Source organism: Hydra viridissima, unplaced genomic scaffold (assembly GCF_058129835.1).
Source record: "Hydra viridissima isolate aposymbiotic clone 2 unplaced genomic scaffold, HvirCarnegie_v1 scaffold_4, whole genome shotgun sequence".
NCBI lineage: Eukaryota > Metazoa > Cnidaria > Hydrozoa > Anthoathecata > Hydridae > Hydra > Hydra viridissima.
The window spans coordinates 6,150,046-6,162,462 of record NW_028324303.1 but is presented as its reverse complement, the minus strand read 5'-3'; the positions used below and the strand labels follow the sequence as shown (position 1 = coordinate 6,162,462).

The following is a 12,417-nucleotide window of genomic DNA, read 5'->3' as shown; positions in this document are numbered from 1 at the left end:
ATTGTTTCTTACAACTACAAGCACTTTTAAAGTAGCTTTCAATTTGCAGGAATGTAGTTTGTAAAAAGTAAAATACTAAACCTCATATGAACAAACGTTTAGAATGATTTTGAAATGTAAAATATCAATCATAATCTAACCATAAAGACCAGAAATTTTTTTTTACTGTAATAAATAACTGTAACAAACCCTACTCGACCCCTAATAGCCCTCCCTTAGGGTATGGTTCCTAAAAACACTTTTCAATTTTTTGCTTGTCTTATATGAAACTAAATGAAATTTCATTAACAGATTTCAAATTACATCAAAAAAATATTTTTCGTTTAAAAGTTATGACCATTTACAGTTATATCAGGGGGTATTGAAGGTAATTTTAAGCTTTGCATGTTTATAAATCTCAAACAAAAATAGTATTTTTGATGAAATTTGAAATCTGTCGATGAATTTTGATCTAATTTATGATAGAACAAAAAAAAAATTATGATTAAAGGAGACGTAGTTCTAGGAAGGGAGCAGTTAGGGGTCGGGGCAGGGTTGGTTTAGCTCCAATTACCCTAATTTTTTTCAAGTCATCCTCATTTGACACCAGTAACTACATACAAGAAACTTGAGTATTCCCCATGCCTTTTAGTTACCTATCTTGAACAACAAAATTCCTGGGCACTCCCCTAAAACATGTGATTTCTCCCCAGGTCCCCACTAAAAAAAAGTTGTTTACACTTTTGAATGATGAAAATGTTTTCTAATGATAATCAAAAAAAAAAAATTTCTGGGGATGTGTTGCAAGGTCTTAGAGCATGTTCCTATGCACCGTGTACCGCTCTAAAAACCACCCCTCTCCCTCTGTTTGCACTTTTCAAGAATTCAGACATTCAAGTCAAATAATAACAAGCATTCCATATTGCTTTCAAAGAACTGAGCTTAAAGATTATATCCACCGGTATTTCTCAAGTTAACGTGCGCAAGTAACCGCACGTTAACTTGAGAAAGTATCTCTGCTGTCTCAGCAGTTCTCCTGGTTGTGTTTCCTGTGTTTGTATTACTAAATCTATGTTTAGGTGTTTAAACTAGAACTTGATATCTTATAATCTCAGATAAAATTCAAACACTATCTTCAAATATCCGAATCCAGTAATGTATAAACTATAACTCAATTGTTAAAGCTCTGGTCAGAAGTTTTTTTCATTTTACAAGGTATAGCATATTACAAAATTAATAAGAATCATCTAATAGTTCCACTCAGTTCTCAGCTTCTACTTTGCACTAGCCCTTTTATTTCTTTTTGATATTGGAGACGTGAATAAGATAATTTTGAGTTTGTCTAAATAATCGTGACTCCAACTTTCAACTTCAATAGAATCAATGAAGTTTGAGATAACACCTTTTACTGAGATCAGTCTGCTAAATTTTAATATTTTAAATGGTTTGGCATAATGGTTTATCCATTCCAGTCTTTAAGTAGAAACGTCTGTCTGTTTGGTTATCATTTGAGATTCGATTGTTCAGAGCTAATAAAAAAATTTTTGAAATTTTTTTATTAACCCATTATTTGAAAAGTGGATTTTGTGGAATTTTCATTAAATTAAGCTTTTCTGGATATCATGCTATTTTGGCTTTTGATAGTGTTTTAAAATTTGAGAATACGTCCGCATTTTGCATAAGACAAGAATGTATAATAAGCTGATATTGAGATTTACTAAGACACCATGGGTTTTCAAAGTCATATTCGCAGCTTTTTCAGCTATCATAATTGGTTTTGTGATACATTTTATAAAGATCATAATTAAAAGTTGTTTAAGATCTATCGTATTCATCGTTTAACTAAGTTACAACTTTATAGCAGAGTGCTAATTAAGATTATTTATCCCAACGTTTTTTATTTTTATCTGAAATATCAATCCTTCTCAATTTTGTTGAAAACAACATAAAACTCTACAAACTTCATTGTTCATTCTTATACACACTTTAAATTGAAATTGTTTTACGTGTGAAAATTAACCTGTATATATTTTTGTTCTGTCTTCGCCATTTTATATTAAAAAATTGAAATGAATAAAAAGAGTGAACGCCTCAGTAGTTGGCCAATTAAAGCGTTTAAAGCCAAGTTATTTGATAAAATGTTTTGGTTATTTTTTGTAACAATCCTTTAATCATAGTAATGATAAAATATCTTTATTAAATGTTAAAATAGAATTTCTAAAAATTATAAAAGTTGAAAAGAATGTGTCATCGTTGACCAGAGAATTTGCCTTGTATCTTTTTAACTTTTTTCACGCGTATCTCTTTCTCTTTCACCTGTAACTTGATTTGTCAACAATGAAAAAAACGACGAAAAAGTAAATTGGTTACGTTTGCTGTAAATTGAAAATTGAAACGTGCGCCAGTTTGAAACTTGTCAACCACGAATGCATGGTTATGTGCTTATGCGTTCATTCACGGTTAAGAGAATCAAAATATTCCCCGAAAAATGGCCCAAAGTGGCCTTTTGACCAATAACTTGAGTCTACTTAAGTTAGAATAAAGGTAAAAAGTTGCTATAAGCATTTTAAAAAGTAAAGATCTTATTACTTACCAATTTAGTCAAAAACATCACATGTTACGATTTCTAAAATTTAACGTTAAGAATTCAAAAAATGCCTAAAAGATACATTTTGAAAATTTTACAAAGGTTCAACGAAAATGAAGCTAATTTTAAATCACTTGATAATTTTGTTACAAATTTATCAACACAAAAACTTTTCTTTGGAGTTATTGTGTTGATTTAACAACAACATATTCTTTCCAGAAAAAAGATTCTAAAAATGATGCTGTTGTAATCAACAACGGCAAAAGGAGCTTCTTTTCATAATCAGAGTTACTGATTCAAACCCTTGTAGCGATGAGAAAGAAATTTAAATTCAAAGTGAAGTACCTCACTAGATTGTTTATGTAAACACCTCGACTTTCCTCTTTTGTTATCAAAAAATCTTGTATAAACCTTGATGTTACTATTACACTTTGGTGTAATAGAAACATCAAGGTTTATACAAGATTTTTTGATAGCAAAAGAGGAAACTAAAAAGGTAAGCTGAATTTTAAAAAAGAGAACCCTTACAAAAAAACCCAGTGAACTTCCAGTGAAAAATTGTTCCAAAACCCAGCGAACTTCCAGTGATCTTTTCCAGCGAACTTCCAGTGATCTTGTTCCAAAACCCAGTGAACTCCCAGTGAACTTTTCTAGTGAACTTCCAGTGATCTTTAAAGATCACTGGAAGTTCACTAGAAAAGCTTTCATAGCTAATTAGTTATGAATTCATAGCTAATTAGCTATGAAAATTAACTTTCATGTTTATATATAAAAAATGGAAGTTTAGCGAATTCGCTGGAATTTTATTTTTTAGGATATATACTTTTTAAAACGTTCATAAACATTTTAAATATTTAAAACCGTGAAGCGCGAAATAAGACAAATTAAGCATAGGAAAAAAAAAAGTTTAATATAACATTTATTTAAAAATATCGATATTTAGAATAAAAATACAATGTATAAATAATAAACTACCTTAAGTATGAATACAAATTTTCATAAATCAAATTTTTTTCTATTTTAACCATTTAAACAAACAAAACAGAAAATCAGTTGTATTTTTATTTTTTTGTTTTGATAGAGATTTAAATCATAAAACATAATCTACAAAAAAATTTAATAAAGCATAATCATTTTGCATAAGCTTACACGAGCTTGTTTGAAAAACTTTGAAAAAAAATTGAATAAAAAAAATGTCTCATTAGTCGAGAACCAAAAGGCCGTACGTACATTTTTTGTTTTCGAATAAATGCAATTTGTTTATTTTTCCTGATAATTTATCTAAACTTTTTAAAATTTTATTTATTAGTATATTTTAGTATATTTTGAGGCGAAAAAAATCATGAGTTTAGCGGTGTGTTCGTTCTCTACAGACAAGTAATCAAAACAAAAACAAACAAAAAAAAGAAAAGAAAATCGTAAGTTCGTGAGTACGTTCGTAAGTATGTCTTTTAAATTGTGCTTGACGCATTCTTTTCCGTTTGGGACTTCGGAGCTAAAAAATGATACAATATATAAAGGACATATATAATAATTATATAAAAACATATATAAAATAAACAGTAAAATAGTAAGCAAACTTAAAATAGTATAACATGTATAAACATAATTAACTTTAAAAACCAAGGATAAATTATAAAAACAAAAACATATGTATATTTAAAAATCGATAATTACTTTAAAATAAAAAAATTTGATTGGTGACACTGAAACATAAACCTGGCCTTACTATTAGAGATTATACGGTAATCAAAATAATTAATACTAAAAAAATATACTAAATCAATAATAATAATTACAAGATTAAAATAAAAAAATAAAAAATCAGACGATAGTCACAAGCTAGTTGAAATTAAAAAATCCTATTATTTATTGTTTTTCTATAAAATAAAATTAAGGCATAGTAGTCCTAACAAAATTTTGTTATTTATAAAAGATGAAAACTAGTGATATAATTATAATTAAATACGAAAAGTAATACAATTAAAATATAATACCTGCTTTAAAATAAGCTCTGCGCTCGTCATTAATTTTTTCACAGAGCGCAACACTGACATCATTTTTCGAAAAATTCGGAAACTTGGATATTGTAAGTTCTGTAAAAATTGCAGATAAACAATTTCTCGAATTGAATTGATTATGGAATTCCAGAGTATAAGTGTTAAAATTTAATAATTTTTTACCTGTTATTAAATGCAACACAGCTGGATCAAGGCCAACTTTTTTTGAAACAGAAAACTTTGAAGAGCCTTTTTTTCCTGATAGCGAAGCACTCACCAACTTATTTCTTTCATAAAAATGGCCTAATAACTGTTTGACCAGCTTTTTTCCTGTTGGTGCTGTTAAGACTCTATTAGGAATTATGTTTTCAGTGACTTCTTTGTCACTGCATATATAATCTGTTGGTTGTGTTGTATGGGAAACTAATGAATGTGCTGGTACTTGTTCTGATAGTTGTGAATGGATTGATAGTGGAAGTTGTGAATTTGTTAGCGATGTTGGTTGTGAATGCAACAATGGTGGTGGCATTTGTGGAACAGAATATAGTTGTGCTGGTAGTGAAAAAGGTGGAGAAGGCATTTGAAATGAATTTGAAGTCGATTGAATGTTTTCTGATTGAAGTCGATTGAACTCAATTGAATTGAACAAATTTTCATGAAACGAATTATGATTGTTAAGAAAAAGTGAGGAATCAGGATGATCATTAATGGAGTCATTAGTTGAAAAAGACTGGAATTGTTTGGGTTGGGATTGGGTTGAGAAAGGAGGAGTTGTTGGTAATGTTTGTGATAAAAGAGGTTGTACTTGTGAATTTGTTGGTTGTAAATATAATGGAGATGGTTTTGAATGGGTTGTTGGTGGTTGGGAAAACAACATTTTTGCCTTCTTTCTTGGCAACTCTTCGCTTAAGTCACCTTCTTCTGCTTTGCTAACAAGCCCTAAAAGTGAAATAAAATCCATACATTTAAAAACATAGGGCATTATAAAACTGAGGGTATTTTAAACAGAGGGTTTTATAAAACAGAAAAGTTGAACATTTAAATTTACTGAATGGTCACAAGCAGTGAATGTCTAAAAGAAAAATGAAGTACACTAGAAATAGTCATAAAACATCTGATAAAGTAAATCGCAAATGTTTAGCTGTTATAATTCCATTTAAAATTTTTAAAACATTTTATAATAAAATTCTTATTATTGTAAAAAAAAGAAATAGAATTGCCGAAATTGATCTCAGCTATGCCAGTATTTTATTTGGAATACAAATGACTGTTTACTTACTTTCTATTTTTTTGTACAATGTTGTTAGCTTCTTAGCAAAATCTTCTTTTAATGCTATAGTATGAGTATTCTAGGTATTGTAAAAATATATGACACAAAACTATATTTTATGAATAAACAGGATAGGTTAATCAACTTTTGTTTATGCCTAATGTCTGCTTTTCCAAAATTGTATGATTTTGATGAGTTTCCATTTTGGAAGAGTTAAAGCCATTTTTATAAATGAAACTATTAGCAGAATAAACTTACCAACAATAACTCCATTTGCTGAACTGTTATATATTCAACTCTAACAGAACCCTTAAAAGTAAACAAAGTTTTATCCAGAGTTTGAACTGATCTTGTTCAAAGTAAATTTTATAATATATAAACCTCAATTTCACTTGTTATGTTTAGCAATTTCTTATCTTTTTTTTTCTTGAGAAGTGAGCCCTTTTTCAATAATGCTTCTTCTAAACTGTCTAAATATAATAATATAATTACTATTTCATAAATGTTAAATATATCTTTAAAAACAGATGTTTGTAATACATCAAACATAAAAGACTACTAACGATGTCATTATATGAAATATCTTAAATGCTGGAAACATACGCAATTGAAATAATTAACAACTTTAAATATAAAATTTCAAAAGAAACTTAAAACATTTTCAAATTTGAAGCTTACCAACCACACATATAACTTTACCCTTCTCAATGGGGCCTTCATCTCAATTAGTAAGTTTTGTGTATCTTATATCACCCTCTTTGTTATTTACAAGAAAAGCCCTGTTAAGTACAGATGTATCCCATTCAACAGAGACAGTTCCGTTGCGAGACCATTGTACAACAGCAAACTTAGACATTATGAATACTAAGACTTAAATAAATTTAAAGATTACAAATAAATACATAATTTTGAAAAAATTTTGAAGTAAATTATAAGTTGCTATTAAATCTAATACCTCATTAGCAATGTATAGTTATAGATCTGTATTACATAAATTTATAGATGTATATTAATAAGACTTTAAGTATTTAAAAATTGTAACAACAAATAAGCAGTTAAATATATTGTAACCGATATTGCAACGGTCTAGGGAGACAGTAGATCAAATGAAAATTATCCAATTTTAACCAGTACCATGCTTCTGAAATTTTTTTTTTGTTAATTCACCTCCTCAAGGCTGAGAAGGCCACTGCAGATGAAGAGGCTACTTAATTGTGGTTATAACCCTCTCTCAACTCTATAACTCCAAAACACAAACCTTGATGAACAAGGCCGCTGCATGAAGAAACAAGTTGAGCGCGGTATTACCAGGGACATGGTGGGGATCGAACGTGGAACCTCTCGCTTATAAAGCGAGCGCTCTACCACAACACCACTACCGCTTAAAATAACAACACTCTAATTGTTGCTGTGTAGGAAAGTGAATAAAATGACCTAGGTAACCCTAAAAAAAAAAAACAGTAACCCAGTAGTTATAGAAAATGTAAATATTAACTTTATAAAATAAAAAAACAATTCTAAAGAAAAACAATATTTTTAAACCAGAAGTTTTTACAAAATTGACAAGCCAACATAAACTGTTGAAGGTTACATGTAATTTTTTATCACAAATATAAAATGCAACAGTTCACCTAAAAAAAATAACAATTCACCAAAAAAAAATTACAGTTCACCAAAAAAAATTACAGTTAACAAAAAAAAATTACAGTTAACAAAAAAAAATTGCAGTTTACCAAAAAAAGAACAGTTCACCAAAAAAAAATTATGTAAACAGCTCACAAAAAAAATTTTCAATGTTACAAACAAACCATCATGCAAAGATAAAAAGCAATAATAATACAAATAATAATATTATGCAAAGAATAATTATAGAAGAGTTAAAAAGGGCATAAATCAGGAATACTAACAACACAATCTTCAACCAAAAAAGCTTTTTGTATAATTTGCTCTGCAAAAATTATAGATAGACATTCTGCATAAGTATACATAAAAATATGCTTAGCTGCTTTCGGACTTGTTTTTAAAAATTTAACACAAGCAAAAACATTCATCTCAAAAATAAAGAAATATTCAATACTACAAAATGATCCACAAGTAAGTTTAACAAGTGAGTCACAATGACGAACATTCTTATGACGAATATGGTAAATGTTTTTGGCAATAGAAACTTTGTAATATTTTTGAATTTCAAAAATATGCTTACCTAAATAATGCTCAAAAAACAGTTTCTCACAATAAGGAATATTATAATTACAGCCTTTATCTAAGACTTTAATTGAGCCAATAATAACTCCTTTAAAATTAAAATTATAAGAAAATAACATGTCATCCAAAAAGTCAATGCAATCTTCGTCTATAATATTAGAATGAGAAGCTTGAATGTTACATGTAGTTAAATATGAAAATCGATCTATTACTTGAGTAGATATATCTTGAGTACCATTTAAAAGAGATAAAATAATGCCATTAAAATTTTCAAACTGATGACAAGAATAAGATAATAAAGGCCCCCATAGACGAGCACATGAGGGAAGATGAAGTAATTGGTGCACATTATAAGACATATTCTCTCTACCATACAAACTTGGAAATTCATAAACAAATCTATTAATTAATAATGTGGCTTCATTAACAACACTTTCAGATAATACCTTATTATTTAACATAAAAACAACATTAGATAAAAGAATAAAATGATCAAAAAACTTCGGAAGCAAAATATCACATAAAATAACAGGACCATAAAAAACTAAAAAATTAAAAAACTCAACACCTTTCCAATGCTTTATGCAACTTAATGATCGTGGAGTCCGCCTTATATTGCTTGGCACACTAATTACAGATAACCGATTATTTATAACAGTACAGTGTCTACGAATAGAAAAAATAGAACCAGAATAACAACTATCAAACCATAAAGAAAGCATAGCTTTCATAACACCAAGCTCTATACAGTGCAGATTATCAACAACTGTTCCATTTACACAATCGAAATTAGGCAATCTTACTAATGGTGAAATATCTAAAAACCCTTCAACCACATTAACACAAAAAAAATCTATTGCTTCTACAATTCATACTAACATCAGAAAATGGATAAGTCATACAAGACCCCCTGCCTTTTGGAACTCTTTCCCCTCTAGAAGAACACCAATGGCAACCATTATAACCATTAAATTGCCTGCGACAAAAAACCAGAGCTCTTGCAATTGTATCACATGAAAAAATAGATACATGAAAAAAAACACGAACATTATTAGATAAGAGTATACCATTAGTGGATAGGTTAGTAAAAATATCAACAAAAGGAGATAAAAATAATTGTATATTTGGTTTTTTAAAACCCGACCAGAGACCAAAAAACAAAATATTAGTAATTTGCAATGAATATGGAAAACTATGAATTGATGCTAGCAAAGGCCACAAGGACCACTTTGATGATTTGAAAATGGGAACTCCATCAGTATTAACAACAAGTCTAATTGTTGCTTGCCCATTTTCTTCAAGATCTGCTAAATGTGCCCAATTGTTATCGCAAGTATTTTTAAGCTGTTTGTTTATGTTTAAAATATGAAAAAAATTGCATTTCTTATGAAGATAGGATGATGTAAAATATTTCAAACATTTTGTACACTGCTTATTAAGACTTAAAGCAACTTCACAAACATCACAAAAAAAAACTTTTTCATATAACTCTTTTTCCTTCTTAAAAAACTTCAAAAACAAATATTTAGATGTATGCAAAACACTGTGTGGCAATAAAATAGTTAAGAGAGTTAACAACGCCTCTAAGGCTTCGTTGGACAAATTAAAGCGCAAAACAAAAGTCATTATGCATAAACATGCATTAGAGACATTTATCTTTGAGCCAGGATACAGAGGTGGACTCTCTGAACTTTCATTTTCATCAAACTCATCATTGATTGTTTCATTTTTTGGTTCATCTAAGTCAGATAAATGATCCATAAATTCATCGTCAATAGAATCATTGTCATCAGAGGTGCTCTCATTCTGTTGTTGAGCACAGTTAACTTTTGACATCCTCCAACGTGTTGTTCTTGGAATACTTACTTCGCCTGATTGCCATTTCTTGTAGCGACCAATTCTAGGCATCTAAAATAAAAGAGACAAGCAGGCAAAATTAAACTTTAGTTAACCAAGATTAACATCAGAAAGAGAACAAGAGAAACTATTGTACTTAACCTAATTGTGCTTAAATAACAATGATGCTTATTTAACAGCTAGTTCTTTAGTATATACAATACAAACTATACTTTTATTTGATGAAAATTTTTTTATCAGGTGTATGATGTATATATAAATATCAAATGCATATATATGTTAAATAAAGGTGTTTAAGAGGTATAAAATTTTATAATTATTCAGAAAATTTAATATTCTTTTGAAAATTATAAAACTTACAAAATATCTATTCTGATGAGTCTTAATTGATGAAATTTTCTGATGAGTCTTAATTGATGAAATTTTCTGATGTCTTAATTTATGAAACACAGTGAAAATGAAACAAGTTTGATAAATGATTTTTACTAATTTATTATTGCTATGTTCTTTTAAGAACATTGAGCCCTCTATTTTAAGAATACATTTAAAATTATTTGGATATATACGTGTATATATATATGTATGTATGTATATATATATATATATATATATATATATATATATATATATATATATATATATATATATGTATGTATGTATTTGACATATTTTTGAAAAACTTTTTTTTTGAAATTATAAGGACCCCTTAAAATATTTTTTATTCCAAAAAAATTTTAAACCTAGTGTTTTTGTATTAGATAGAACACATTTAGGGGATTAGGGGATAGAACACATTTAGGGGATTACATATATGTGTGTGTGTGTGTGTGTGTGTGTGTGTGTGTGTGTGTGTGTGTATTAGGGTGTCCCAAAAACAGCATTTTTGAAAATAATTTGTTCCCACCCCCTAAATTTACATACATACATACATATATATATATATATATATATATATATATATATATATATATATATATATATATATATATATATATATATATATATATATATATATATATGTAAATCAATCATTATCTATTATGTTCAATAATCTACAATAAAGAAATTTATAATAATAAATTTTTGTGAAATTATAAAGTTGAATATGTATTCGCTTTAATTAAAATGAACATACTGAACAACATACCTGTGGTTTTGGAAATTGAGTAGAACTTAAAATAATAGAAACTGAAACTGTGGATATAAAAAAACAACGTTTACTTTATTACAGAAATTGGAAAAAAATTTTCAAGATGTTATATCTGTCAAATTTCAAAAAAGTTATGTTAGCAAAAGTTATATCAATATTAAGTTATGAAACCCGCGGCGTTTTCGATTATTGAAAATCAGCGCTAAATTTCCACTAAGGTTTTAGATCACTGGAAATAAAATGACGTTTTTCGTTAAACTTCCAGTGAACTTCCAGCGAAGTCGTAAAATTTGCGGAAAACCCAGCGAACTCGGTGAATTTCCAGTGATCTTTTACATTTCCAGTGATCTTTTACATTTCCAGTGAACTTTCAATGGAAGTTCGCTGGGTTTTTTTGTAAGGGAAGATAATCATTAGATTTGATTAAACAATTTTCACAGGCCGACATTTACATATGGAGCAAAACTCTGGATAGCAGCTTTTCAAAGAGAAAAAGGCTGTTTCTCATTCATGCTTTGGAATGATACTTGAAAAAGATTTTACTGAAAAAATTGAGGCTATCAAAAAACCTTGATGTTTCTATTACACCAAAAAAAGCTGCTATCCAGAGTTTTGCTCCATAAGTAAATGTCGGCCTGTGAAAATTGTTCAATCAAATCTAATGATTATCTTCTCTTTTTTAAAATTCAGCTTACCTTTTCAGTTTCCTCTTTTGAAATTTTCCATTAGTGTTTTTTTGAATGTGAATTTCAAATTAGATTTGGCTGTTTTTGAAAATCTTGAAACAATAAGACTTTCTAATGATCACAGATTTGGGCTAAAAATATAATAGATTCTAGTTTATTGAGAATTGTCAACAGCTTTGACAAACTAAGCAGGCTTTACTTCGATTCTTTTCTTGACGTTTGCACTGGTTGGCATTTCAAAAAAAAGAAGAGTCCTAAAAAAATAATAGCTTGAAAAAATTTGTAGAAAAGGAAGGGAAATAAAAAGAAATAAAGAAACAAAAAGAGAAATAGAGAGCATTTTAACACTATTTTTCTTGCCTTTTATATCTTAATGCGTTTAACGCAAACAAAAAAGTATTGGCGAGTTTTTGACTAAACGATCGTTTACGGACCATCTCATTAAATAAATACAAAAATGAATACCGGTTTCTATAATGGCCACCGAATTTTTATTTTCATAAAAAATGCCATTTTTTTAACAAATATTTTTCAAAAGTTTGGATAATAAAATTTCTAATGAAAAGGTTTAAGAAATTGTTTCTAAAACTCTGTTAATTATTTGTTAAAGCTGACGCTACCATGCCGCTTTTGATAAGATACTTATTACGTTTAAAATGTAGATAAAAAAAACTAATGAAATT

The 12,417-nt window shown here is 28.4% G+C and overlaps 1 protein-coding gene and 1 pseudogene across 2 annotated transcripts; both read right to left on the bottom strand.

Moving 5' to 3' along the window:
* Positions 1-3,538: 3,538 nt before the first annotated feature.
* LOC149889573 (uncharacterized) lies at positions 3,539-7,300 on the bottom strand. The gene is made up of 6 exons (XM_090084990.1): positions 6,218-7,300; positions 6,095-6,145; positions 5,846-5,915; positions 4,750-5,505; positions 4,564-4,662; positions 3,539-4,061 (listed from the first exon to the last, which is right to left on the bottom strand). The coding sequence occupies exons 1-6, from the start codon at positions 6,383-6,385 to the stop codon at positions 4,018-4,020; spliced, it is 1,188 nt and encodes a 395-aa protein (XP_089941116.1). The 5' UTR covers positions 6,386-7,300; the 3' UTR covers positions 3,539-4,017.
* A 54-nt stretch (positions 7,301-7,354) lies between these two features.
* On the bottom strand, positions 7,355-11,388 carry LOC149889572 (uncharacterized; annotated as a pseudogene). Its single transcript, XR_016451747.1, has 2 exons — positions 11,046-11,388; positions 7,355-9,949 (listed from the first exon to the last, which is right to left on the bottom strand). The product of XR_016451747.1 is annotated as an uncharacterized LOC149889572 (transcript).
* Between the last annotated feature and the right edge of the window lie 1,029 nt (positions 11,389-12,417).

Bases quoted from the DNA above. Each gene is read 5' to 3' on its own strand.
- LOC149889573 (XM_090084990.1), bottom strand. From the start codon at position 6,385: ATGTTTGATGTATTACAAACATCTGTTTTTAAAGATATATTTAACATT. The intron at 5,916-6,094 runs GTAAGTTTATTC...TACAATACCTAG, and splicing joins AGCAAATGGAGTTATTGTTG to AATACTCATACTATAGCATT. The intron at 5,506-5,845 runs GTAAGTAAACAG...TTTCACTTTTAG, and splicing joins ATTGTACAAAAAAATAGAAA to GGCTTGTTAGCAAAGCAGAA.